Source organism: Onychostoma macrolepis, chromosome 15 (assembly GCF_012432095.1).
Source record: "Onychostoma macrolepis isolate SWU-2019 chromosome 15, ASM1243209v1, whole genome shotgun sequence".
Lineage (NCBI taxonomy): Eukaryota > Metazoa > Chordata > Actinopteri > Cypriniformes > Cyprinidae > Onychostoma > Onychostoma macrolepis.
The window spans coordinates 28,952,719-28,978,354 of NC_081169.1; the positions used below are offsets into that span (position 1 = coordinate 28,952,719).

The 25,636-nt window shown below is 34.3% G+C and overlaps 1 protein-coding gene across 4 annotated transcripts in view; it reads right to left on the minus strand.

The window, feature by feature from the left end:
- Positions 1–1,693: 1,693 nt before the first annotated feature.
- Positions 1,694–25,636, minus strand: part of LOC131520702 (interleukin-1 receptor accessory protein) — a 35,299-nt gene continuing 11,356 nt past the window's right edge. For 3 of the 4 annotated variants that reach the window (XM_058745132.1, XM_058745130.1, XM_058745131.1), the window contains exons 5-13: positions 21,729–22,011; positions 20,003–20,189; positions 13,345–13,510; positions 11,194–11,265; positions 10,984–11,116; positions 10,739–10,887; positions 9,348–9,491; positions 7,192–7,335; positions 1,694–2,500 (exon numbers count right to left, since the gene is read on the minus strand). In XM_058745132.1, coding sequence (XP_058601115.1) covers positions 1,794–2,500; positions 7,192–7,335; positions 9,348–9,491; positions 10,739–10,887; positions 10,984–11,116; positions 11,194–11,265; positions 13,345–13,510; positions 20,003–20,189; positions 21,729–22,011 — 1,985 coding nt within the window. In that variant the 3' untranslated portion in view covers positions 1,694–1,793. Of the gene's footprint in view, positions 2,501–4,251; positions 5,901–7,191; positions 7,336–9,347; positions 9,492–10,738; positions 10,888–10,983; positions 11,117–11,193; positions 11,266–13,344; positions 13,511–20,002; positions 20,190–21,728; positions 22,012–25,636 lie in introns of those variants that run through there. The other variant, XM_058745133.1, reaches the window with a different exon arrangement.

Genomic DNA, 25,636 nt, shown 5'->3' on the forward strand with positions numbered 1-25,636 from the left:
GTGAGAGGAAAGAAAGAAAAGCCACAGCATGCACCGCAACCCCAAAAAATCTTGTATTCACCTCAGTGCCCACCGTCTAATACACACCACACCACCAAGATCACTTATCAGAAGAGTCATGTATTATTATGTCAGTATTATTTATGAATGTAATAAAATGTGACTTAGGCCCTCTGTTGAGCATATGCTAGTTAGGTATGTTTTGAAGCATGACTGCTGGTTTGAGCTGGTTTAAGCTGGTTCTGAGCTGCTTAGGACCAGCATAGGACCAGCTTAAAATCACCGTCATCGGAGGGTGTACGCAGCGGTTCTTTTGTGCTCACAGTTTCTCATATTATGAATATTTTAAGGAAATTCTTCTGAGAGTGAGAGAACCGGTGTTCAGCCGTACATGTATGAACACAGATGAAGGAGACTCAGACCAGGGCGTCTCGGAATGGTTATTTGATACAGTTATGTGCTTGTAGTTTTCACAGCCCATTTGTAATCATGGATGAGCAACACACATATACACAAAATACTTCGATAACTTTCGCTGTGCGCTTTAACGAAACAACACACGCACACAAATGGAAATTAATGCAGGTCTGTCAGTCAGCGGCCATGGGCGGGGCCTGAGCAGTGTGACTTCTACAAACTGTGTGGAATACTGTATCTCACAATGCAAGAAATTGAACCAAGTCATATTTTTAAATATTTTCAAATACGCAATATATTTTTTAACATCTGTGTTTTGGACTGTCAAAATGTTTTTGTTTTTTTTAAGCTACACATATTTTGGATATTTGATTATATTTTATATTAAGTTATATATTGTATTATATTATATTATGTATTGAGCAGATTGAGAAATTAGCCAGGGCTTGGGGTAAAATGCCACCAAAATTCAAAATGATGAGCTTAATTAATTATTGATTGATTGATTGTACATCCAAATCTTTAATCTTTTAACATTAAAAATGCTATTTTGGGCTTAGATAATTGTTCTGATTCAATATGCACGAAGATACGAACGGTTGTAAAGATTTTTTAAACATTCAATATATTTAAATATATTGAATAATTAAATATAAATTGTTCAGACTGCCAAAAGTTAAAACATTTAAATTAATAATAATAAAAAAGTGTCTGTATTTATTTTTATATTACATTTTCAACTAGATGTAAATTAAACTGGATGTCATATTAAACATGCAACATATTTAGGTCATGTGACAATACTTTAGCATAGTACATAAATATTGTTTCACACACTTAGCACTATTTTTTAAGTAGTGGGGACTTTATTATTATTTAATGTTTTTTTGTTGTCGTTGTTGTTTTTTTGTCATATCTGATAATAATGATGTTCTAAGCCTAGATAATTATTCTAATTCATTAGATGTAAATGAACTGAAACATTTGCCACTTTTATGTTCAGCATATCATCCCTTTTTGATAGTGTACATTATGTATAGAGTATGCAAAATGTTTGCAGAAATATAGTAAGTGCAATATAGACAACCAGAGCTCAATGCATGAAATACCATAATGCAATGCAGAATACTACAGTTTGAAACATTAGTTGCGGACTGCATTGCAAACTTTTTTAAAAAGCATGCAGTATATAGTATATACTGTACTGTGCAGTATGCAGCATGCCAGTGAAAATAAATCTCATTAGTCTCAGGTCAAAGGTCAGTCTGATTTTATTCAGTTTATTGAATTCATGGTCTCCGTTTACATATTACCTGAAAATTATTGTGATTTACACATTTCATTCATAATATTCGCTGGTTGTCCAGCAGTGTGCGTCAGCAGTGTGTGGTTTGTAGCTCATTTGTCTGGTTGTTGTTGCTGGGTTCACAGGGGCAGAGGTCGTTGCCGGGGTCGTTTCCAGGTTCGGTGTTGGAGTTGTGTGTGGCGTGAGGTATCGTCCCATTGGCTACCGGCTGATGCAGGTGTGTGTTCCACTGAGTAGCGATAACTCCGCCCCAAATTTGACGACTTTCCTGAAAACTCACGCAGATTGCGCAGCCACGCCCCTTTTGTTCGCAGCTCCGCCCGCTTCTGTCGCGTACGCCCAGGTGTCTCACTTCGCCCCGCCCCTCTTTGCTACGCCGACTGAGCGAGACGGTCTGCGCATGCGTGTAACGCGTCGCCACAGACGCCAGGTCCGAATGGGAGGAAGTGCTATCGATGAGTCTTTTCCCGAGCGCGAGCGGTCGCAGAGGCAGCGCGAGCCGCAGGAGCTTCCAGAAGCGCGAGTTGGTTCGCTCGGAGCGCGCGTCGTGCCAGCGGATGGAGGTGGAGTTGTTGCGCAGTTGCGCGATGTCGCCGCAGGGGGCGCTGAACGCGCGTCGTCTCACAGTGATAACGGGAACGCGCGACGCGTGATGCAGGTACAGACACAGACGACACTCCAGCAGACTGATGCTCTTCTCACACAAACAATCCGAGCTCAACACCACCAGCAGCCGCCGACACACCTGCATACACCTGAGAACCGACTCCATCAGATCTGAGAGAGAAACACACAACAGCTGCTGATTACACCTGCGCCTCTTAACACTTCTGTTCAGCAAGGATGCACTAAAATAACCAAATTGACAGTAAAGACATTTATAATGTTACAAAGATTTCTACTTCAAATAAATGCTGTTCTTTTGAAATTTCTAATCATCAAAGTATCCTGAAAAATAAAATGCACCACGGTTTCCACAAAAATATGAAGCAGCACTGTTTTCAACATGGATAATAATCAGAAATATTTCTTGAGCAGCAAATCAGCATATTAGAATGATTTCTGAAGGATCACGTGACACTGAAGACTGGAGTAATGATGCTGAAAATACAGCTTTGCATCATAGCAATTTTAAAATATATCACAACAGACAACAGCTGCTTTAAATTGTAATAATATTTCACAATATTACAGTTTTATTGTATTTTTGATCAAATGAATGCAGCTTTGGTGAGCAGAAGAGACTTCTTTCAAAAACATTAAAAAAAAATCAAAAATCTTACCAACCCCAAACTGTTGAACGCTATCATTCACTTCATCCATGTGTTAATTAAGCACAAAGTTGGTACTCTTTGCTCACAAATATACAGTATGTGAACTATAATCTCACTGTAAGTGTGACTTCTCAAGAGGAGTTCTTATTATCTGAGCTTTAACAGTTGAGATTTAACTGGACGTTGATCATTGCCTGAACACAATGTTTTTTCAGCTTTGCCGCATATACATATTTTAGAAATTAACTATTCAATCAACAAAATTAAACATGACAATAATACACACCACTCCAGTCCATCAGTTAACATCTTCAGAAGACAAAAGCTGTGTTTGTAAAAAACAAAACAAAAAACAAATCCATCAATAGGATGTTTTAACTTCAAACCATTGCTTTCAGCTAAAATATGAGTCCATAATCCATAATAACGCTTCCTCCAGTTAAAAAGTGCATCTGCTGTTGTCTCTCACATCAAAATCCAGCCACATATTTGTTTAGAGCTGTTTTGATCTGTGCAGATTTCTCTCCTGATTCAGACCAGACCACTTTCACTGGAGGAAGCGTTTTTGGACTCATGTTTTAGTTAAAAACGTCTTAATGCTGGACTTGTTTCAGCTTTTGTCTTCTCCAGATGTTAACTGATGGACTGGAGTGGTGTGGATTATTGTGATGTTTTTATCAGCTGTTTGGACTCTCATTCTGACGGCACCCATTCACTGCAGAGCATCCATTGCTGAGACACTGATGCAATGCTACATTTCTCCAAATCTGATGAAGAAACAAACTCATTTTAGGTAGCCTGAGGGTGAGGACATTTTCAGCTAATTTACGTTTTTAGGTGAACCATTCCTTTAAAATTATGGCAAGCAGCATTGTGGTACATATATGAATGTCTTTTGAACTTTCTGAATTGCCAAAGGAAAAATTATTCTTTGCGTTCACGGTTTCAATATATTTAGACGTTCGTGGGGTTTTTCTTTCCAGAGAATCAACAGAGTGATGTGGCTTCTCACAAGCTTGAGAAACACACTCAAAACCAGATTCAGTGGGGCAAGAAGGCATGTGATTGGTTGAATTTTTTTTTTCACTTCCTCCATTCAGTGATGAATGAAGGGAAGCACTTATGCAAACATTTCATCATCCATGATCATGAGTGTAAATAATGAACACGGACGTCAGTTGCTGTCATGGGATGATCAAATTCAGTGTGAAATCATCTTGACATGAGTAATGAAATGAATCAATGAAACTGATGGAAATGCAAAAATAAACTTTTATTTATCAAACCAGTTTAAAAAATGTAATCACAGAACATACTGGACATGACATGGTCATATAAGATGAACACAGTGATGCATAAACAACAAAATCATACAGAGAATAAAATGCAACTGAATGTGCAGCATGAAAGAGGGAATGAGACCTCAAAAAACTCATTCAAAACATGACCAGCAGGATTCTGCCCTCTTGTGGCTGATGCTCAGTAACACACTTCACTCCTCTGATCTGAACTGAGCCTTCAGCAACTATTTTCTAACTATCTCTCTAAGTCTATGGAGAAAGCAACAGTGTCCTGCTATAGTTCGCTATTTCAGGTGTCAGACATTGACAGAAGTGAAGTTTGTAATCTAGTGTGCTAGATAAGTGCACTACAATTCAAACCCACTAGAACAGGGTTTCACGCCCCCTGCTGGTTCTTGAGGGAACTGCAGAGGCTTTAAGAGTCGATAAGAAGCTAATAAATCATAATCATAACATTAAAATAAATAACTTTAAAATAAATCCCCCAAAAATATATATTTTCAATGTTTTTACCTGCATGTTATGTGATCATTAACGGACATCAGAGAACGGTGAATATACAATCAAGTGAATATTTTAGCTCAAAGGAGTTTTGCTGACGAAAAGTAACTTAAACGGAAATTGCATATGTTGCCTCGGCAGCTAACGGAAATACAATAAATTGAAATACTAAAATGAAAAAAATAATAATTGTGTGTGGGTATATATATATATAATTATTTGTTATTTGCAAAAACAAATTTTTTTAATTTTCAAAAATCATGTTTTTTATTATGTTTTTTATTGTGTTTTATTGTGTTAGTTAGCTGTATTTTTTAGTTATTTTTTAACCTAATCAAAATAACCCAACTGCAGTTTGATTAATTAGAATGCACAATGAAAAAACTTGATTTTTGAAAATTATCTGTTAAATGAACATTTTTGTATTTGACCCATATTATTTATGGGTAAACAACACACAAAACAACCAAAACTAAACACTAAAATGGAAACTAAAAAATATAAAATTCAAAATATGACTAAATACCATAATAGAACATATGTAATACTAAATCTACACTGAAAAGCCTATATGACATCTACTATTTCTTTTTTTCTGTAAAGCCGCATATTGTGAAAAGCGCTATACAAATAAAGTGAGCGAAGGCATGTATGCTGGTTTTGTCTATAAGGCACTCGTAGAATAAGGATCGATGAGTTTCTCTTCTGCCTGACGTGTGTTTTGAGTGTGTGTGTGTGTGTCGGGTGTGTGTTGTGTGATATCCGGTAGCTGGGTTTGTGTGTGTTGTGTGTTCCTCTTCATGGGCAGCTCGAGCTGCAGCTGTTTCCAGAAGCGTGAGGACAGAGGGGCCGATTTCTCGCCCTTCCAGCGTATGAGCGTCAGCGCCAGCCGGGCCCGGCGCAGCTCTTTGACCCAGCTCTTCCTCTGGACCGGTTTGAACTGGATCAGAACCACCCTGAGGCTGCCGCCGTGCAGCATGCTGGTCAGTCCGGCCTGCAGCTCGAGCAGAGCCTGTGTCCCGTGAACAGCGCTGCACGGACTCACAACCACCACCAGCCTGCGGCTCTGACCCACAAACCTCAGCGTATCGTCTGTTATAGCTACACACAGATACACATTAATACACACACTCACAAACACACCACACAAGTCATACACGAGTACGTCAACAGTTTAACTAACTAGTTCTGCATGACAGTATCTGATCAACACTTCGTTAACTTGTTATTTTAGTATCATTTATAAAAAGAAATATTGTTTTCAGTAATATTTAGAATTACCTTTAATTTTTATGTTTTCAGGTTTCATTTTAATTGTAGTTTATTTTGTCATTTTGTTAAGGGCTGTTGTCATTTTTTTTAATACTACAAGTTTATTTCAGTTTTAGACTAGTTTTAGTTTTTATTTATTTTTGTCTTACTTTATTTAGCTTTTATTTTGATATCTTCAGTTTTGATTTTAATTTAGTTGAAATTTTAGTCACTCTGTGCTCTTGTCATTTACATTTAATTTATTTTAGTTTTAGTTCAATTTTGGTTTTTATTTCATTGTCTTTATTTTATTATTTTTCTTTAAATATGACCATGTAGTGCTGTCAAACCGCGATTAGTCGCATTCCAAAATAAAAGTTTTTGTTTCCTACTATATGTGTGTGTACTGTGTATATTTATTATGCATATATAAATACACACACATACAGTATATATATTTTGAAAATATTTACATGCATATATTTATTATATATAAGCACATTTAATATACAAATATACATTTTTTTATTAAATATATACATGCATGTGTGTGTGTATATTTATATATACATAAATATGCACAGCACACACACACACGTAAACAAAAACCTTTATTTTGAATGCGATTAATCATTTGACAGCACTAGTTTTTATTCATTTAAAAAAAAAAAAAATTACTATTTAAGATAAATGAATTTTTATTTCAGTTTTATTTCTAATTTCCATTTATTTTGTTGTATTTCAGCATTGTTTAAATAAAACTTTAAAAAAATAATACTACATTTTAATGGTTTTAATTATAATAACACTGACACGTACTTGCATTTTATCATGAATTGCAAATTTGTCTATAATCACGTACTTGTGTAGAGCAGGAATTCCCAAACTTTTAATATTTCCATAATTTAACATCACATTTGGATTTTCATGGTTTTCATGTTGCTTAATTTTATTTTATAAAAAGTGGGCAATTTTTGTGAATGTGAATGAAGTAAATGTAATCGTTCCCAAATGCATGCTAAACTCGCAGCACATGCAGAGATGGAGTTTGCAGCTTGTTTACAGTGAATGAGGCTGCTTTGGTGAAGCGCTGTTTGGGACGCCCTGCTGTACAGTACGTTTGAAGTCATGTGATACTCACTTCCTCCAGGAAGACTGTCCCGGTCGAAGATGCAGACAGAGTAACCGAACTCGGTCTCCAGGACTCGACGCAGCGTGGACAGAACGAACTTCTCCTCCTCACTGTTGCGAGCGTATGAGATATACACGTCATACTGCTTATCATCTGCAGACACAGACAGAGCTCAGTCAGTATTAGTGTTAAACTTCGGTCTGATCTTTGATACTGCTGCTCGAGTTACTGGTGAAGCTGCTTTAAAACCTCAGATCACTAAGCTAAATGTTACACAAACTAATAGCTGACATGCAAGTTATTCCTGAAAATGTAGGTAGATGCACTATAAAATAATAACACAAGTATTTTACTATATTAAATTTATGCCAATAATATATTTAATATAAATGCAATACTATGCATTTTCTTTGCAATCAGAGAGTGATAAGTGTTAACTTAAACCATTAAAAATATGTTCCTTAAACATTAACTAAAATTATGTATATATCTACACTACCTGTCAAAAGTTTTTGAACAGTAAGATTTTTTGTTTTTTAAAGAACTCTCCTCTGCTCCCCATGCCTGAATTTATTTGATCCAAAATACAGCAAAATAGAAAATGTATACTTCGGCAAGGATGCATTAAATTGTAATTATAATGTTAATGTTACAAAAAATATATTTCAGATAAATGCTGTTCTTCAGAACTTTCTATTCATCAAAGGAACCTGAAAAGATTCTACTCAGCTGTTTTCAACATAATAATAATAATAAATGTTTTTTGAGCAGCAAATCAGCATATTAGAATGATTTCTGAAGGATCATGTGACACTGAAGACTGCAGTAATGATGCTGAAAATACAGCTTTGATCACAGAAATAAATTACATTTTAACATGTATTCACATAGAAAGCAGTTATTTTAAAAAGTTAAAAAAAATTCAAAATGTTACAGTTTTTGCTGTATTTTGGATCAAATAAATGCAGGCTTGGTGAGCAGAAGAGAATTCTTTAATAAACATTAAAAATCTTACTGTTCAAAAACCTTTGACTGGTAGTGTGTGTGTGTGTGTGTGTGTGTGTGTGTGTGTGTGTTTGAAACTTATTTCAGCTACTTTTTCTCATGTTCATTTAGTTTAACATTTACTAAAATAACTAAAACTAATATAAAAATTATATAGATAATATGTAAAATATAATAAAACCAACAAAATTACTAAATCTTTCAAATTAAAATGAGAAACATTAATTCAAAATACTCAATGATATTAAAATAACACTGATCTGTCACAAACTATTATGATGATGGCATTAAATGTTACAATTAAATATAACTTATAAACTAGAAACATTAAACTAAAGTGATAAACAAGCATTTTCAATAAAAATGGCTCTGCACAAATGAATCTCAACCTTCTTTTGAAGCAGTTCAGTGAAAGGAATCAGACCTCAGTGTTAGATGTGAGAGAGAAGAGCATCTGATTATTACTTCTGTTCACTCGGCTGTAAAAGCGACTGCGCAGTGTGATGTAAACAGCAGTGATGTAGTGTTTGCTCACGCTACACTGATGCCTGCTGGAGAAACTACGGTAGCTTGTTACTGGAAAAGCCAGACTGTCTGAAAACAGCTGATCTGCTGTCTGTTAGTAGTGATACTACACAATACTGCTGCTTACTGGAAAATCTTACACTTGCATTAATGCATTGTATAAGTTATATATATAGTGAATATGTGACCATGGACCACAAAACCAGTCATAATGGTCTATTTTCGGAATTGAGATTCATACATCATCATGAATAAATAAGCTTTCCATTGATGTATGGTTTGTTAGGATCGGACAATATTTGGCTGAGATATAAATATTTGAAAATCTGGAATCTGAGGGTGCAAAAAAATCTAAATATTGAGAAAATCGTCTTTAAAGTTGTTCAAATGAAGCTCTTAGCAATGCATATTACTAATCAAAAATGAAGTTTTGATATATTTATGGTAGGAAATTTACAAAATATCTTCATGGAACATGATCTTTAATTAATATCCTAATGATTTTTGGCATAAAAGAACAATTTATAATTTTGACACATACAATGTATTTTTGGCTATTGCTACAAATATACCCCAGCGACTTAAGACTGGTTTTGTGCTCCAGGGTCACATATGTGTTTATGTGTATCTCTCACCTGTGTATCTCTCATCTGAGCCGAACCACGAGCGATAGAGCAGCAGAAGCTCGAGCCAGAATACGTGATAGATGACAAACATCATCAGCATGAGCGCCAGCGTCACACCTAAACCACAGCCCAGCTCTAGAGTCGGGACGTACGCTACACACACACACACACACACACACAAGATTATATATACACATAGGCACACAAATATTCATTTTCAATGGTCAAATTTTGCTACTAAGGTTTCTATATCTCAACTGGAAAAGCATGTTATGGGTTCAAGGTATACATGCTGTATGCTGTATGCTTTAGGTCACCTATAAAAGCATCTGCCAAATGCATAATTGACATCTGCTCAAAAAAAAAAAAAAACATTTATTAAAATTAATAAAGTTACAAAAATTTTAGTCTGCATTCTGGTCAACATTTGCTGCCAAAATAAACATATGGGCATACAGGGTCCAAAACAAACTTACAACAAGTGCCAAATGAACTTAAAAATGGTTTTGGCAAGTATAATAAATTAATTGATTTATTGTTTTAATGCCATATCAGCAGCATTTTTATGCCAAATTTAGAGTAGAAGAAACTAAAACGGTTAAAATAACAATGAAGCTTAAATAAATAAATAAAATTAAATACAATATATTTCTTACAACAATATAAAAATATAATCATAAAAGTTCTTTTAGTTTGAAGTTTTGGTGAAAGTAGGTAACTACAGTGTAAAAGTTTTGGTTTTGAAGGAAATTAAGCTAAATAAAAGTACAGATATATTCAATTGATTAAAAGTGACAGTAAAGACATGTATAAAGTTACAAAAGATTTCTATTTCAAATAAATGCTGATCTTTTGAACTTTCTATTCATCAAAAAATCCTGAAAAATAAAATGTAAGAAAAAGATTTAATTAGTTTTTGTGTAGGATGTTGTACAATGGTAACAATGCGGTTTTTAAATTTATTTGCTATTTTTCCAACATAAAATGTGTTTTTACAAATTATATGGCGTCCTATATTTATTACAGCTAAAAAGTTTAGTGTCAGTAAGATTGTTTTTTTTATATTAATTCTTTCAATGCATTAATTTAATGAAAAAGTGACAGTAAAACATGTATAATGTTACAAAAGATTTCTATTTCAAATAAATAGCTTTTCTTTTGAACTTTGTATTTATCTGTGAATCCTGAAAAATAAAATGCATCACAGTTTCCACAAAAATATTGGGCAGCACAACTGTTTTCAACTGATAATAATCAGAAATGATTATTAGAATGATATTAGAATGATTTCTGAAGATCATGTGACACTGAAGACTGAAAATTCAGCTTTGATGACAGGAATAAATGACATTTGAACATATATGCATGTGTGTGTTAGTTGTGCTAGTGTGTGTAGTTACGTTCGGACTTCAGTACAGCTCGGCTGGTGTTGAACCCACGGCTGTTTCTGGCGGAGCAGTTAAACTGCCTCTGCAGGTCGTCAGTTGAAAAATCCATCACATTCAGGACTCGTTCTTTCAACTCGTCACCATAATCGTTTGACACAAGCCTACACACACACACACACACACACACACACAAAAGAGTCAGTGAAACAGAGATAGAGACAGATCAAAGAAATGAGAAACACACAAGCGCGTCGTACGTGGCCTCAGGTGAGCTGAATCGTGGGTCAGCGAGTTCCTCCACGGTTTTGTTATCGATGGTCCACCAGATGTGCTGCTTTTCCTCGTACAGGTGAGGCAGATGCACACGACAAGACAGCTTCACTGTATCTCCTGCAATGCGAAGACGTTCACTGAAGCATACTGCAGAAAACACGGCAAAAACAGTGAAAGAAGACAACGACGCTCACCCAGAGTCACCGTGTAGATCTGATCGATCGCGGGATTCAGGATGATGGGAACTTTACTGCCGACATCAGGAACTACAGGAGAAAGACGTATGAAAACCTTAAGACGAGGTGAAATGTATGGATTAATTCTGCCACAGATTAAAAAAAATTAAAAAGGTAGTTGCTACTTTTTAATCACACAATTATGCAAAGAATTCTCCCAATTGTGAGATATGTGAGAAAAAAAGTCAGAATTGTGATAAAGTCAATTGCGATATAAACTCAGAATTGAAAGAAAAGGTCAGAATTGTGAGATATGAGCTCAGAATCGAGATATAAACTCAAAATTATGAGATATGAATTCATAATTGCGAGACATGAATTCATAATTGTGAGATATAAACTCAGAATTGTGAGAATTCAGAATTGCGAGAATTCAGAATTGTGAGACAAACTCAGGATTGCGAGATATTAATTCAGAATTGTGAGATATGAATTCAGAAATGAGAGATATAAACTCAGAATTGTGAGATATTAATTCTGAATTGCAAGATATAAACTCAGGGTTGCGAGATATGAATTCAGAATTGTGAGATATGAATTCAGAATGTTTAGTGAGATATGAATTATAAGATATAAGCTCAGAATTATGATATGAATTAAGAATTGTGAGATGAATTCAGAATCTTTAGTGAGATATGAATTCAGAATTGCAAGACATGAATTCAGAATTGTGAGATTTAACACTAGAACCGCCATGGGGTAAATTTTACCCGTGGCTGTTTTTCAAATGGACATAACAGATTTTCAACAAAACATTCAAGTCTCCCAGTCATTGACTTTTACTAAAATTATGTAATTTACAATCCAATACTGTTAAAAATTATTTAGATAAAACCAGATCAAAAAACTAAGCATTTATACCTATAAGTGCTGCACGGGTCAAATTTACCCGCTATATAATGCATGTATTTTAGCGCTGTCATTTTCTTGCCACTTTTCATGAATAAAGTCTAATGACTAAAAGGCGGCGATTTATGGAAAGTTGGTATTAGAAACACTAAATGCCATGAGAGATGGAGAGTCTGATGGTAAGTTATGCTCATATGACAGTGATCCAGACATCATATTTAGATGTTTTAGCCTAACGTTACTCATAATTGGTCAAACTTTGGTTTTATTATTTAATTTTTGTCTTGCCATATCGTTTATTGTTCGCTACTGTGTTGCTATTTATTCTAGTTATTCTATTCTAGTCTGCCGCTTCCTGAAGAAAGAAAAAAAATCCGATCTATGATGTAATGAATAATTGTTTTTTTTTTTTGATTACCCAAAGTTTATTGGTGGTGTTCTCTTATTCAAATTATAAATGATATAACTAAACAAATTAATAATTGGGCCCAAGTGAGGCTGTGCGCTTGAATTTGTCATAGCATTATCCTATGCAGTGTGGTGAATTATTATTGCTCATTATTGTCTATTGGCTATTTTAGTAATTTAAATAACATGGGTTATCCTAATATATTGATTAATGACATTGTATAATAATATTACACCACCCAAATATTTACTACTTTCTAATTTTCATTGTCAGTGCAGACCACTGGATTAGTGTAGGCTGCATTAAAAGTCTTGAACATAAAACAACAGGGTAAAAATATAGTTGACGACTAGACATAATCATTTCATAACTTTAGACACTTCTTTGTGACGACAGTGGCATAATACAGTGAATTAATATGTTATTTAGCCATATAAAAACAGTTGCCATGTGTGTGGGTAAAATTTACCCGCTGGCGCTTTTAGGTATACAGCGACCTCTGGCGGTTCTAGAGTTAAACTCAGGATTATGAGATATGAATTCAGAATTGTGAGATATGAACTCAGAATTCCGAGATGAATTCAGAATTGTGAGACAAACTCAAAATTGTGAGATATGAATTCAGAATTGTGAAATATAAACTCAGGATTGCCAGATATGAATCCAGAAACGTGAGACATGAATTCAGAATTGCAAGAAAAAAGTCAGAATCACGAGATCTAAACTTGCACTTCTGAAAAAAAAGTCTGAATTATGAGATAAACAGCTGCAATTGGCTTTTTTAGATTTTTATTCCGTGGCGGAAACAAGCTTCCACAGGAATGAGATGAGAGGAGACAAGAAAATCATACCAACAGCAGTGACGTTAATGTTGCGTGTGAATTGGAGCGTGCGTCCGTTCATCTGATATGAAACCACACACGTGTAGAGGCCGGTGAACGGCTCCATCATCCTGTAGATCACCAGATTATCTCCTTTCAGCTCTCGTTCTCCCCGAAACACACAAAACCTGCATAACTACAGACAAACAGACATGAACCTGCATGTTTGACCTACACTGATCTAGATTCATGTTTCTAAAATCACTTCACACTCTCTAGAAGGGAGATGACGTTAAGTGTTATGTCAGTCTTAAACATTATGGTTTTTATTGTTGTTGTTTTAGCCCTCATTTATTTTAATTTGTTTATTTATTTTTTATTCATTTTTATTGCAGTTTTGGTTATTTTAGTACTTAAACTAAATAAAAAAGTTGCCTTGGCAACTAGTTGAAATACATTTTTCAAAAAAAAAATTCTATTTTATTTCAACTAATCTTTTTAGTGTTTTTATCTTTTAGTTTTAATTAACTATAGTTACGCTGGATGATGTGCAATTCCTTCTAACTGCTAATAAAACAATAAAAAGCTAAAAAATAAAGAAACCATAAAAATGTACATTTAAATAAAACACCTACTTAAAGGAAGAAATATCTCATTTCTATATAATACTATATAATTGTGGAATCAAAATGTTATTTGTTTACTTGCATGTTATGTGACGATTAACAAACATCTGAAAACCACAAACATGCAAATGTGTTGTTAAATAATCAAAATATTAAATTAAAATCCTAGGGGACTTCAAGTAAATATTTTAACTCAAAGGGGTTTGGCTGACAGCAATGCTATCGTTAACTAAAACTAAATAAAAAAATAAAAATAATGAAAACATTTAAGTTAACATATTAACTGAAATAAAATATTTTAAAAAATTAGGCTGTAAAGGCAACATTTCTAATTTTCATTTAGTTTAAGTTAAAGTACTAAAATTATAAAAAAAAAATAAACATTTAAAAAACTAAACTAAAATATAAATATATAAATATATATATATATATATATATATATATATATATATATATATATATATATATATATATATATATATATATATATATATATATATATATATATATATATATATATATATATATATATATATATATATACAGTGAGGAAAATAAGTATTTGAACACCCTGCTATTTTGCAAGTTCTCCCACTTAGAAATCATGGAGGGTCTGAAATTGTCATCGTAGGTGCATGTCCACTGTGAGAGACATAATCTAAAAAAAAATCCAGAAATCACAATGTATGATTTTTAACTATTTATTTGTATGATACAGCTGCAAATAAGTATTTGAACACCTGAGAAAATCAATGTTAATATTTGGTACAGTAGCCTTTGTTTGCAATTACAGAGGTCAAACGTTTCCTGTAGTTTTCACCAGGTTTGCACACACTGCAGGAGGGATTTTGGCCCACCTCCACACAGATCTTCTCTAGATCAGTCAGGTTTCTGGCCTCTCGCTGAGAAACACGGAGTTTGAGCTCCCTCCAAAGATTCTCTATTGGGTTTAGGTCTGGAGACTGGCTAGGCCACGCCAGAACCTTGATATGCTTCTTACAGAGCCACTCCTTGGTTATCCTGGCTGTGTGCTTCGGGTCATTGTCATGTTGGAAGACCCAGCCTCGACCCATCTTCAATGCTCTAACTGAGGGAAGGAGGTTGTTCCCCAAAATCTCGCAATACATGGCCCCGGTCATCCTCTCCTTAATACAGTGCAGTCGCCCTGTCCCATGTGCAGAAAAACACCCCAAAGCATGATGCTACCACCCCATGCTTCACAGTAGGGATGGTGTTCTTGGGATGGTACTCATCATTCTTCTTCCTCCAAACACGTTTAGTGGAATTATGACCAAAAGTTCTATTTTGGTCTCATCTGACCACATGACTTTCTCCCATGACTCCTCTGGATCATCCAAATGGTCATTGGCAAACTTAAGTCGGGCCTGGACATGTGCTGGTTTAAGCAGGGGAACCTTCCGTGCCATGCATGATTTCAAACCATGACGCCTTAGTGTATTACCAACAGTAACCTTGGAAACGGTGGTCCCAGCTCTTTTCAGGTCATTGACCAGCTCCTCCCGTGTAGTTCTGGGCTGATTTCTCACCTTTCTTAGGATCACTGAGACCCCACGAGGTGAGATCTTGCATGGAGCCCCAGTCCGAGGGAGATTGACAGTCATGTTTAGCTTCTTCCATTTTCTAATGATTGCTCCAACAGTGGACCTTTTTCACCAAGCTGCTTGGCAATTTCCCGTAGCCCTTTCCAGCCTTGTGGAGGTGTTCAATTTTGTCTCTAGTGTCTTTGGACAGCTCTTTGGTCTTGGCCATGTTAGTAGTTGGATTCTTACTGATTGTATGGGGTGGACAGGTGTCTTTATGCAGCTAACGACCTCAAACAGGTGCATCTAATTTAGGATAATAAATGGAGTGGAGGTGGACATTTTAAAGGCAGACTAACAGGTCTTTGAGGGTCAGAATTCTAGCTGATAGACAGGTGTTCAAATACTTATTTTCCTCACTGTGTATATATATATAGTACTAAATGTTTGGGAATTCCTGATAAAGACGTTTATATAGTAATAGTGTTTATAGGTGTTATAATAATAATAATAATAATAATAATAATAATAATAATAATAATAATAATAATAATTATTATTATTATTATTATAACTCTATACCTTATCTACTTTACACACAAAATTCTTCATAAATTGCCACAGAAATTCTGGATTAACGCTTCTAAAATGTACCAAAATTGTTTTCCCCACAAGCAACAGCTTTCTGTGTTTTATACGTACTGCACCATGAAAATGCAGTTAAAACACTGTCATTTGACTGAAATGACCTTTAACAAGCTGCGCAGAAAATATAGATTTGTAGTTTGATCAGGGCACAATGTATTTGAAGCTGAATGCACACGTCTGCAGTGATGCTTTTATTTGCTGCATTTTCCAGGCGATTGATCTCATTCCCACAAGTGCTCATGAAAACTTGTGTAACTAATTGGCCTACTAATAAGCTACTCTTTTTGCTCTAAAGACCAAACCTTGTACTCTGCAGGATTGCTAAATATTTTCTTTCCTCTGCTGATGCATTTCCTGTTGAGAGAATAGCTAATAGCTTCTAGTTTACAAAACAGCTTTGAATTTCGCTACTTGGAAGGCGACATTCTTATTTTACAGAGCAATTGATTGGACATCAAAGTCTATACGGCCTTGAAAACATAACATCACCCACATTATTGATCCATTTTCTAAGAAGCAAAAAGTCTAATGCCAGTTAGTTTATTCAAAGACATGTTGGGAACAAGCTATTTTCAGTACTAATTAAATACTAAAATCTCAAAACATAACTTGCCAAACTCATATTATTTTAACAACAGCACTAAATCTGACATGAAATGTTGTTTCTTACCCTAAAATAACGTTAAAAAACCAGCCAATGCGCATGATGTGCAAAGACTGAGTGTGAGTTTTCATGTTAATGCCAGTGAGTTTGCCGATTGATGATTGGCTCTTTTATTTGGAAGGCGGGACTTATTTTACTAGAGTTGCCATATATGGCCATCCAAATTCTTTCATTCATTCCAATAGCAGTGGTTCATTTGAACTTTATATAGTTGTGAATTTTAAACGTGTTAGTATTTAGTCTTTTAGTATATTAGCATACAGATAATACATCTTTGTTCATATCGCTACAGGTCGTTTCTTGCATTGTCACGACTCTTTAATCAGACAAATTGCCCATGCTGATTTGCATTTTTATAGTTTTGCTCACGTACAACCTTTAAACTGAATGATGCTGATTGTTTGAGTTCACGTCTTCTCAGTTCATTAGCTGTGCGACTCTGGAGATTAAGAAATTCATTTGCTTCATAACGGTTGCATGGGTTTTCAGTATCATATTTAATTATGATAGTCTCAGATGTTTATTCACACACACACACACACACACACACACACACACACACACACACACACACACACACACACACACACACACACACACACACACACACACACACACACACACACACACACACACACACACACACACACACACACACACACACACACACACACACACACACACACACACACACACACACACACACACACACACACACACACACACACACACACACACACACACACACACACACACACACACACACACACACACACACACACACACACACACACACACACACACACACACACGGCTCCATCATCCTGTAGATCACCAGATTATCTCCTTTCAGCTCTCGTTCTCCCGAAACACACAAAACCTGCATAACTACAGACAAACAGACATGAACCTGCATGTTTGACCTACACTGATCTAGATTCATGTTTCTAAAATCACTTCACACTCTCTAGAAGGAGATGACGTTAAGTGTTATGTCAGTCTTAAACATTATGGTTTTTATTGTTGTTGTTTTAGCCCTCATTTATTTTAATTTGTTTATTTATTTTTATTCATTTTATTGCAGTTTTGGTTATTTTAGTACTTAAACTAAATAAAAAGTTGCCTTGGCAACTAGTTGAAATACATTTTTCAAAAAAATTCTATTTTATTTCAACTAATCTTTTAGTGTTTTTATCTTTTAGTTTTAATTAACTATAGTTACGCTGGATGATGTGCAATTCCTTCTAACTGCTAATAAAACAATAAAAAGCTAAAAAATAAATAAACCATAAAAATGTACATAAAACACCTACTTAAAAGGAAGAAATATCTCATTTCTATATAATACTATATAATTGTGGAATCAAAATGTTATTTGTTTACTTGCATGTTATGTGACGATTAACAAACATCTGAAAACCACAAACATGCAAATGTGTTGTTAAATAATCAAAATATTAAATTAAAATCCTAGGGGACTTCAAGTAAATATTTTAACTCAAAGGGGTTTGGCTGACAGCAATGCTATCGTTAACTAAACTAAAATAAAAAAATAAAAATAATGAAAACATTTAAGTTAACATATTAACTGAAATAAAATATTTTAAAAAATTAGGCTGTAAAGGCAACATTTCTAATTTTCATTTAGTTTAAGTTAAAGTACTAAAATTATTAAAAATAAATAAACATTTAAAAAACTAAACTAAACTAAAATATATATATATATATATATATATATATATATATATATATATATATATATATATATATATATATATATATATATATATATATATATATATATATATATATATATATATATATATAGTACTAAATGTTTGGGAATTCCTGATAAAGACGTTTATATAGTAATAGTGTTTATAGGTGTTATAATAATAATAATAATAATTATTATTATTATTATAACTCTATACCTTATCTACTTTTACACACAAAATTCTTCATAAATTGCCACAGAAATTCTGGATTAACGCTTCTAAAATGTACCAAAATTGTTTTCCCACAAGCAACAGCTTTCTGTGTTTTATACGTACTGCACCATGAAAATGCAGTTAAAACACTGTCATTTGACTGAAATGACCTTTAACAAGCTGCGCAGAAAATATAGATTTGTAGTTTGATCAGGGCACAATGTATTTGAAGCTGAATGCACACGTCTGCAGTGATGCTTTTATTTGCTGCATTTTCCAGGCGATTGATCTCATTCCCACAAGTGCTCATGAAAACTTGTGTAACTAATTGGCCTACTAATAAGCTACTCTTTTTGCTCTAAAGACCAAACCTTGTACTCTGCAGGATTGCTAAATATTTTCTTTCCTCTGCTGATGCATTTCCTGTTGAGAGAATAGCTAATAGCTTCTAGTTTACAAAACAGCTTTGAATTTCGCTACTTGGAAGGCGACATTCTTATTTTACAGAGCAATTGATTGGACATCAAAGTCTATACGGCCTTGAAAACATAACATCACCCACATTATTGATCCATTTTCTAAGAAGCAAAAAGTCTAATGCAAGTTAGTTTATTCAAAGACATGTTGGGAACAAGCTATTTTCAGTACTAATTAAATACTAAAATCTCAAAACACAACTTGCCAAACTCATATTTTAACAACAGCACTAAATCTGACATGAAATGTTGTTTCTTACCCTAAAATAACGTTAAAAAACCAGCCAATGCGCATGATGTGCAAAGACTGAGTGTGAGTTTTCATGTTAATGCCAGTGAGTTTGCCAATTGATGATTGGCTCTTTTATTTGGAAGGCGGGACTTATTTTACTAGAGTTGCCATATATGGCCATCCAAATTCTTTCATTCATTCCAATAGCAGTGGTTCATTTGAACTTTATATAGTTGTGAATTTTAAACGTGTTAGTATTTAGTCTTTTAGTATATTAGCATACAGATAATACATCTTTGTTCATATCGCTACAGGTCGTTTCTTGCATTGTCACGACTCTTTAATCAGACAAATTGCCCATGCTGATTTGCATTTTTATAGTTTTGCTCACGTACAACCTTTAAACTGAATGATGCTGATTGTTTGAGTTCACGTCTTCTCAGTTCATTAGCTGTGCGACTCTGGAGATTAAGAAATTCATTTGCTTCATAACGGTTGCATGGGTTTTCAGTATCATATTTAATTATGATAGTCTCAGATGTTTATTCACACACACACACACGGACTCACGTGGCACCAGCTGACGGAGTGCGTGCTGTTGGGCAGCGTGAGTGTGTTCAGGTCTGGACAGGTGAGGGTTCGCTTGCTCTGGAACGGTATAGTCAGGTTCAGATGAGGTTGAGCTCTCCTGTCACACTCTCCGTCCTTCTGAACGACCTTCAGCTCCACGCCGATCTTCACACACGAGGAAATGTTGCTGACACACACACACACACACACACACACAAAATGTGATAAAATAACCTGCACGATTGGTTACATGTTTATATTTAGATCTAAATATATATTATATATATATATTAATATACTAACCTAACCCTAACATGATGAAATAACCAGCATTACTGTATATATTATATTATATGATGAAATAACCTACATGATGTGGTTACACATTTTTATTTAGATCTAAATTAAATGTATTTATATTTAAATAAATTCTCATATTAGATTAGAATAGATTAGCTACATTTATATCCTAACCTAAACCTAATTATGGATTTACTTGCATGATTTGGTTACATACTAACATCCAAACAATGTGTCATTTTATTTTTATTTTTATTTATTTATATCCTAACATGATCAATTACTTGCACGATTTGGTTACAGGTTTCTATTTATATCCGAATTTTATTTGCCCTATATTATATTATATTATATTATATTATATTATATTAGCATACTATATCATACAGCATTATGTGCATGATTTGGTTACCTGTTTATATACATGTTTAAATAAAATATTTCAAATAAATAAACAGTATACTTATAAATTTATATTATTTTTATATTTGTGACCCTGGACTACAAAACCAGTCTTAAGTGTCAATTTTTCAAAATTGAGATTTATGCATAATCTGAAAGCTGAATAAATAATCTTTCCATTGATGTATGGTTTGTTAGGATCGGACAATATTTGGTCGAGATACAACTATTTGAAAATCTGGAATCTGAGGGTGCAAAAAAATCTAAATAGAGAGAAAATCGCCTTTAAAGTTGTCCAAATGCAGTTCTTAGCAATGCATATTACTAACCAAAAATGAAGTTGATACATTTATGGTAAGAAATTTACAAAATATCTTCATAGAACATGATCTTTCCTTAATATCCTAATGATTTTTGGCATAAAAGAAAAATGGATAATTTTGACCCATACAATGTACAGTATTTTTGGCTATTGCTACAAATATACCCCAGCGACTTAAGACTGGGTTTGTGCTCCAGGGTCACATTTATTCTCTCTTTCTTTCTTTCTTTCCTAAGCTAACATGATGAAATAACCTGCATGATTTGGTTACGCATTTATATTTAGATAATATTAAATTACATTTATATTATTTTATATTAAATATACATCCATGTAACAATTACATTTTTAATGTAATTTATAATTTTGACATATATGGGACTTGAATTGCGATATGATAAACAATTCACATATATTTCTGTACACCTGCTTTTGAAGCTTACAAGTACAAAATGCCACTGAAAACTGATTTTATGAATCTATTATGGGTTGCAGGAATTAGTTATGAAGTTCTACCAGCATGAAAGCAGCATTCACTAACTTATTATACTTCCATAATGTGATGTACAGTATTTGTGTTCACCCTAAATCAGACCAATCCAGTAGTTTAACCATTCAGACAACCCACCAGCTAGTCAGTTTTGAATGCATGTGGCTGTGCACATCTCTAGTATGTGTAGTATATACAGTGTGAGTGTTTACCGGAGCATGCAGATGTAGAGTCCGGCGTCCTGCGCCGAGGCCGGTTGTATCCACAGGTACTCGCGGTCTTTGTGCAGTGTGTGTAGTTTGAGGTTGATGGGCTGCTCCATCTCGTGTGTGTGCGTGTGTCGGTACCACAGCAGAGACAGACTGCTGTTCTGAGTCTGACTGTAGCTGTAGAGCGTGGGATAAGAGAAGAGCGGACAGTAGAGATACGCCACCTCCCCGTCATACACCTGCACCGAACCCTTGCTCCACACACCCCAGTCATGACACTGAATATCTGAAACACACAAACACAACACAAACAACCTCAGAAACACACCTCCGTAATCTCATAGATTCAGAATTCCCAAAATAGAAAGCTAGCAAACAAAAGTCAGAGATCTCAACATGAACATCAAATGATCTGAGCTGCTCTATATTGACTTTAATGCATGACAACTATTGACTCAAATGTGTGTTTTTACTCTTCCCATGGAATTTTAGGAGAAACAATATTGATACACTATCAGTCAAGAGTAGAATTATTAAGATTTTATTTGTGTTTTTGGAAGAAGTCTGTTCTGCTCACCAAGGCTGCATTTATTTGATCAAAAACACTGATAAAAACTGTGAAATATTATTACAACACTTACAACACTCTTGACACACTTACCACATCATTTTTCAAAAGTGTGCTTAACTGTTTAGAAGCATATCTCTTAGAAGTGGTGAACACCTCACTTCTTACTGGGACATTTCCAAACTCCCTGAAAACTGCAGTTGTTAAGCCCATTCTGAAAAAGCGCAATCTTGATAACACAATGTTGAACAACTATAGACCAATATCAAATCTTCCTTTCATAGGTAAGATTATTGAAAAGGTAGGTTCAGGTCATACTTAGAAGGGAGAGGTTATTATGTGAGTATAGGAGAGCATAAGTCTAAGTGGACGTACGTGACATGCGGAGTCCCACAAGGCTCGATTCTTGCACCGCTCTTGTTTAGCCTGTATATGCTCCCACTAAGTCAAATAATGAGAAAGAACCAAATTGCCTATCACAGCTATGCTGATGATACCCAGATTTACCTAGCCTTATCTCCAAATGACTACAGCCCCATTGACTCCCTCTGCCAATGCATTGATGAAATTAACTGTTGGATGTGCCAGAACTTTCTTCAGTTAAACAAGGAGAAAACAAACTGAAGTCATTGCATTTGGAAACAAAGATGAAGTTCTCAAGGTGAATGCATACCTTGACTCTAGGGGTCAATCGACTAAAAACCAAGTCAAAAATCTTGGGGTGTTTCTGGAGACAGACCTTAGTTTTAGTAGTCACGTCAAAGCAGTAACTAAATCAGCATACTATCATCTCAAAAACATTGCAAGAATTAGATGTTTTGTGTCCAGTCAAGACTTGGAGAAACTTGTTCATGCCTTTATCACCAGCAGGGTGGATTATTGTAATGGTCTCCTTCCAAAGAAGACCATTAGACAGCTGCAGCTCATCCAGAACGCTGCTGCCAGGATTCTGACTAGAACCAGAAAATCTGAGCATATCACACCAGTCCTCAGGTCCTTACACTGGCTTCCAGTTACATTTAGGATTGATTTTAAAGTACTTTTACTTGTTTATAAATCTCTCAATGGCCTAGGACCTAAATACATTGGAGATATGCTCACTGAATATAAACCTAACAGACCACTCAGATCATTAGGATCGAGTCAGTTAGAAATACCAAGGGTTTACACAAAACAAGGGGAGTCCGCTTTTAGCTATTATGCTGCCCGCAGTTGGAACCAGCTTCCAGAAGAGATCAGATGTGCTAAAACATTAGCCACTTTTAAATCCAGACTCAAAACTCATCTGTTTAGCTGTGCATGTGTCAAATGAGCACTGTGCAACGTCCGAACTGATTGCACTGTGTATAATCATTTTCTATTCTTAACCGTTTTAAATTATTTTTAAATCAATTTTTATATCTTGTTTTTATTATTATTATTTTTTAATTCCTTGTTTTTATTGTTGTAACTTTTTTTAATGACTTTTTCACTTCCTTTTATGTAAAGCACTTTGAATTACCACGGTGTATGAAATGTGCTATATAAATAAACTTGCCTTTCCTTGCCTTACAATTTGAAAGAACTGCTTTCTATGTGAATATATTTTTAAAATGTAATTTATTCCTGTGATGCAAAGTAGAATAATATATATAAATTTAATGCATCCTTGCAAAATAAAAGTATTAATTTCTTTCTACTTAGCCCAAACTTTTGAATGGTTTTCTCCAAAATATTGTGCAGCACAACTGTTTTCAACATTGATAATAATCAGAAATGTTTCTTGAGCAGCAAATCAGCATATTAGAATGATTTCTGAAGATCACGTGACACTGAAGACTGGAGTAATGATGCTGAAAATTCAGCTGCGCCTCACAGAAATAAATGACATTTTAACATATATTCACACAGAAGATATTTGAAACTGTAATAATATTTTATAATATTACAGTTTTTACTGTATTTTTGGCCAAATAAAAGCAGCCTTGGTGAGCAGAAGAGGCTTCTTTGAAAACATTTTTAAAAAACCCACATTTTTTTTAAACATTTGACCGGTAATGTACTTGAACAAAACATAACTAATAACTCCATTACATCACCTGAGTTATGAAAACGAAACATTTGAGCAATAAAATTTCCTCTGCATGGGCTAAAACACACACTTATACACTCAAACCTTTGCACACACACACACATACACATTATTGCGTGCAAATCAATATTAGGTAATTGAGCTATCAAATTTATGACATGAACATGGTGTAAAAGTTAAAACATTAAAAAGGCCGAATCAATTACAGCTTAAAACTCACACATCAGCAACTAATGCATCAATATGAAATTAATACCTAGGCACGCTCTTTCTTTCTCTCTCTCTCTCTCTCTCTCACACACGCTCACCATGCAAAGAGAAATACACTTACAGTATGCAAACGCAGGACAGTATAATAATGAAAGATAAGGTGATTTGTTTAAATGCTGAACCTGCTAAACATCAAAAAGTCTATTTAAATAAATTACCATCCCAAATCAAACAGACACTGCATAACAAACACTTAAACAAAACTTAGACCAAAATTATACGTTACCTTGTTATTAATTATGTTTCATTAGTTTTAGGTTGTTATTTTAGTATATCAAGTTAAACTAAATAAAAATGAGAAATTCTGCAAAAGGAATTTTTATTTCAATAAAAGTTTCTTGTATTTTAAGTAACAAATGTTTTAGGTTTAGTTAACTATATTAACTGTTGGCAACTAACTGAAATTAAAGTAATAAAATTACTAAAACTTAAATTTAAAAAAAGAAACAACTTTTCTACTGTACTTGCCGGCGGAATTCCCGATAACAGCAGAAAGAGCTTCAACTCAGTCAAAAAATAAATAATACTACACCACGTTACTACACTTTTACTATAATAAAAGCATGGTTCATTTTCTTAAGGGATTTGCATGTGTGTATTCTTTCTTTGTTTTGTTTTCTTTGTTTTGTTTTTTAACAGTGCTGTATTATGGTTTGATGTTTTGTACTGTTTAATAAAATTGGATATATTAAGATTGTGATTCGAAGTCCCGATCTGAATCAAATGATTCACGATACACGACCCGATTGGAGTGCTTCAAAACAGTGAATCATTTTGCGACGCAATGGTTTAACTGATTCAGAGATTCTAAAAGCTTGGTTTATCCCATCGCTACGTGCTTTTTAAAATCATTACAAACGATGTCGAAACTGAATGATCAAAGTCACGATTTTGAATCAATCAGAGCAGTTCCAGTCTAAATGACTCTCTCAACTGAATTGGTTTGTCTGTTCCTCCGCTTTTCGCATCTTCAGCCATGTTTACACGACACTGTTAGTAAAA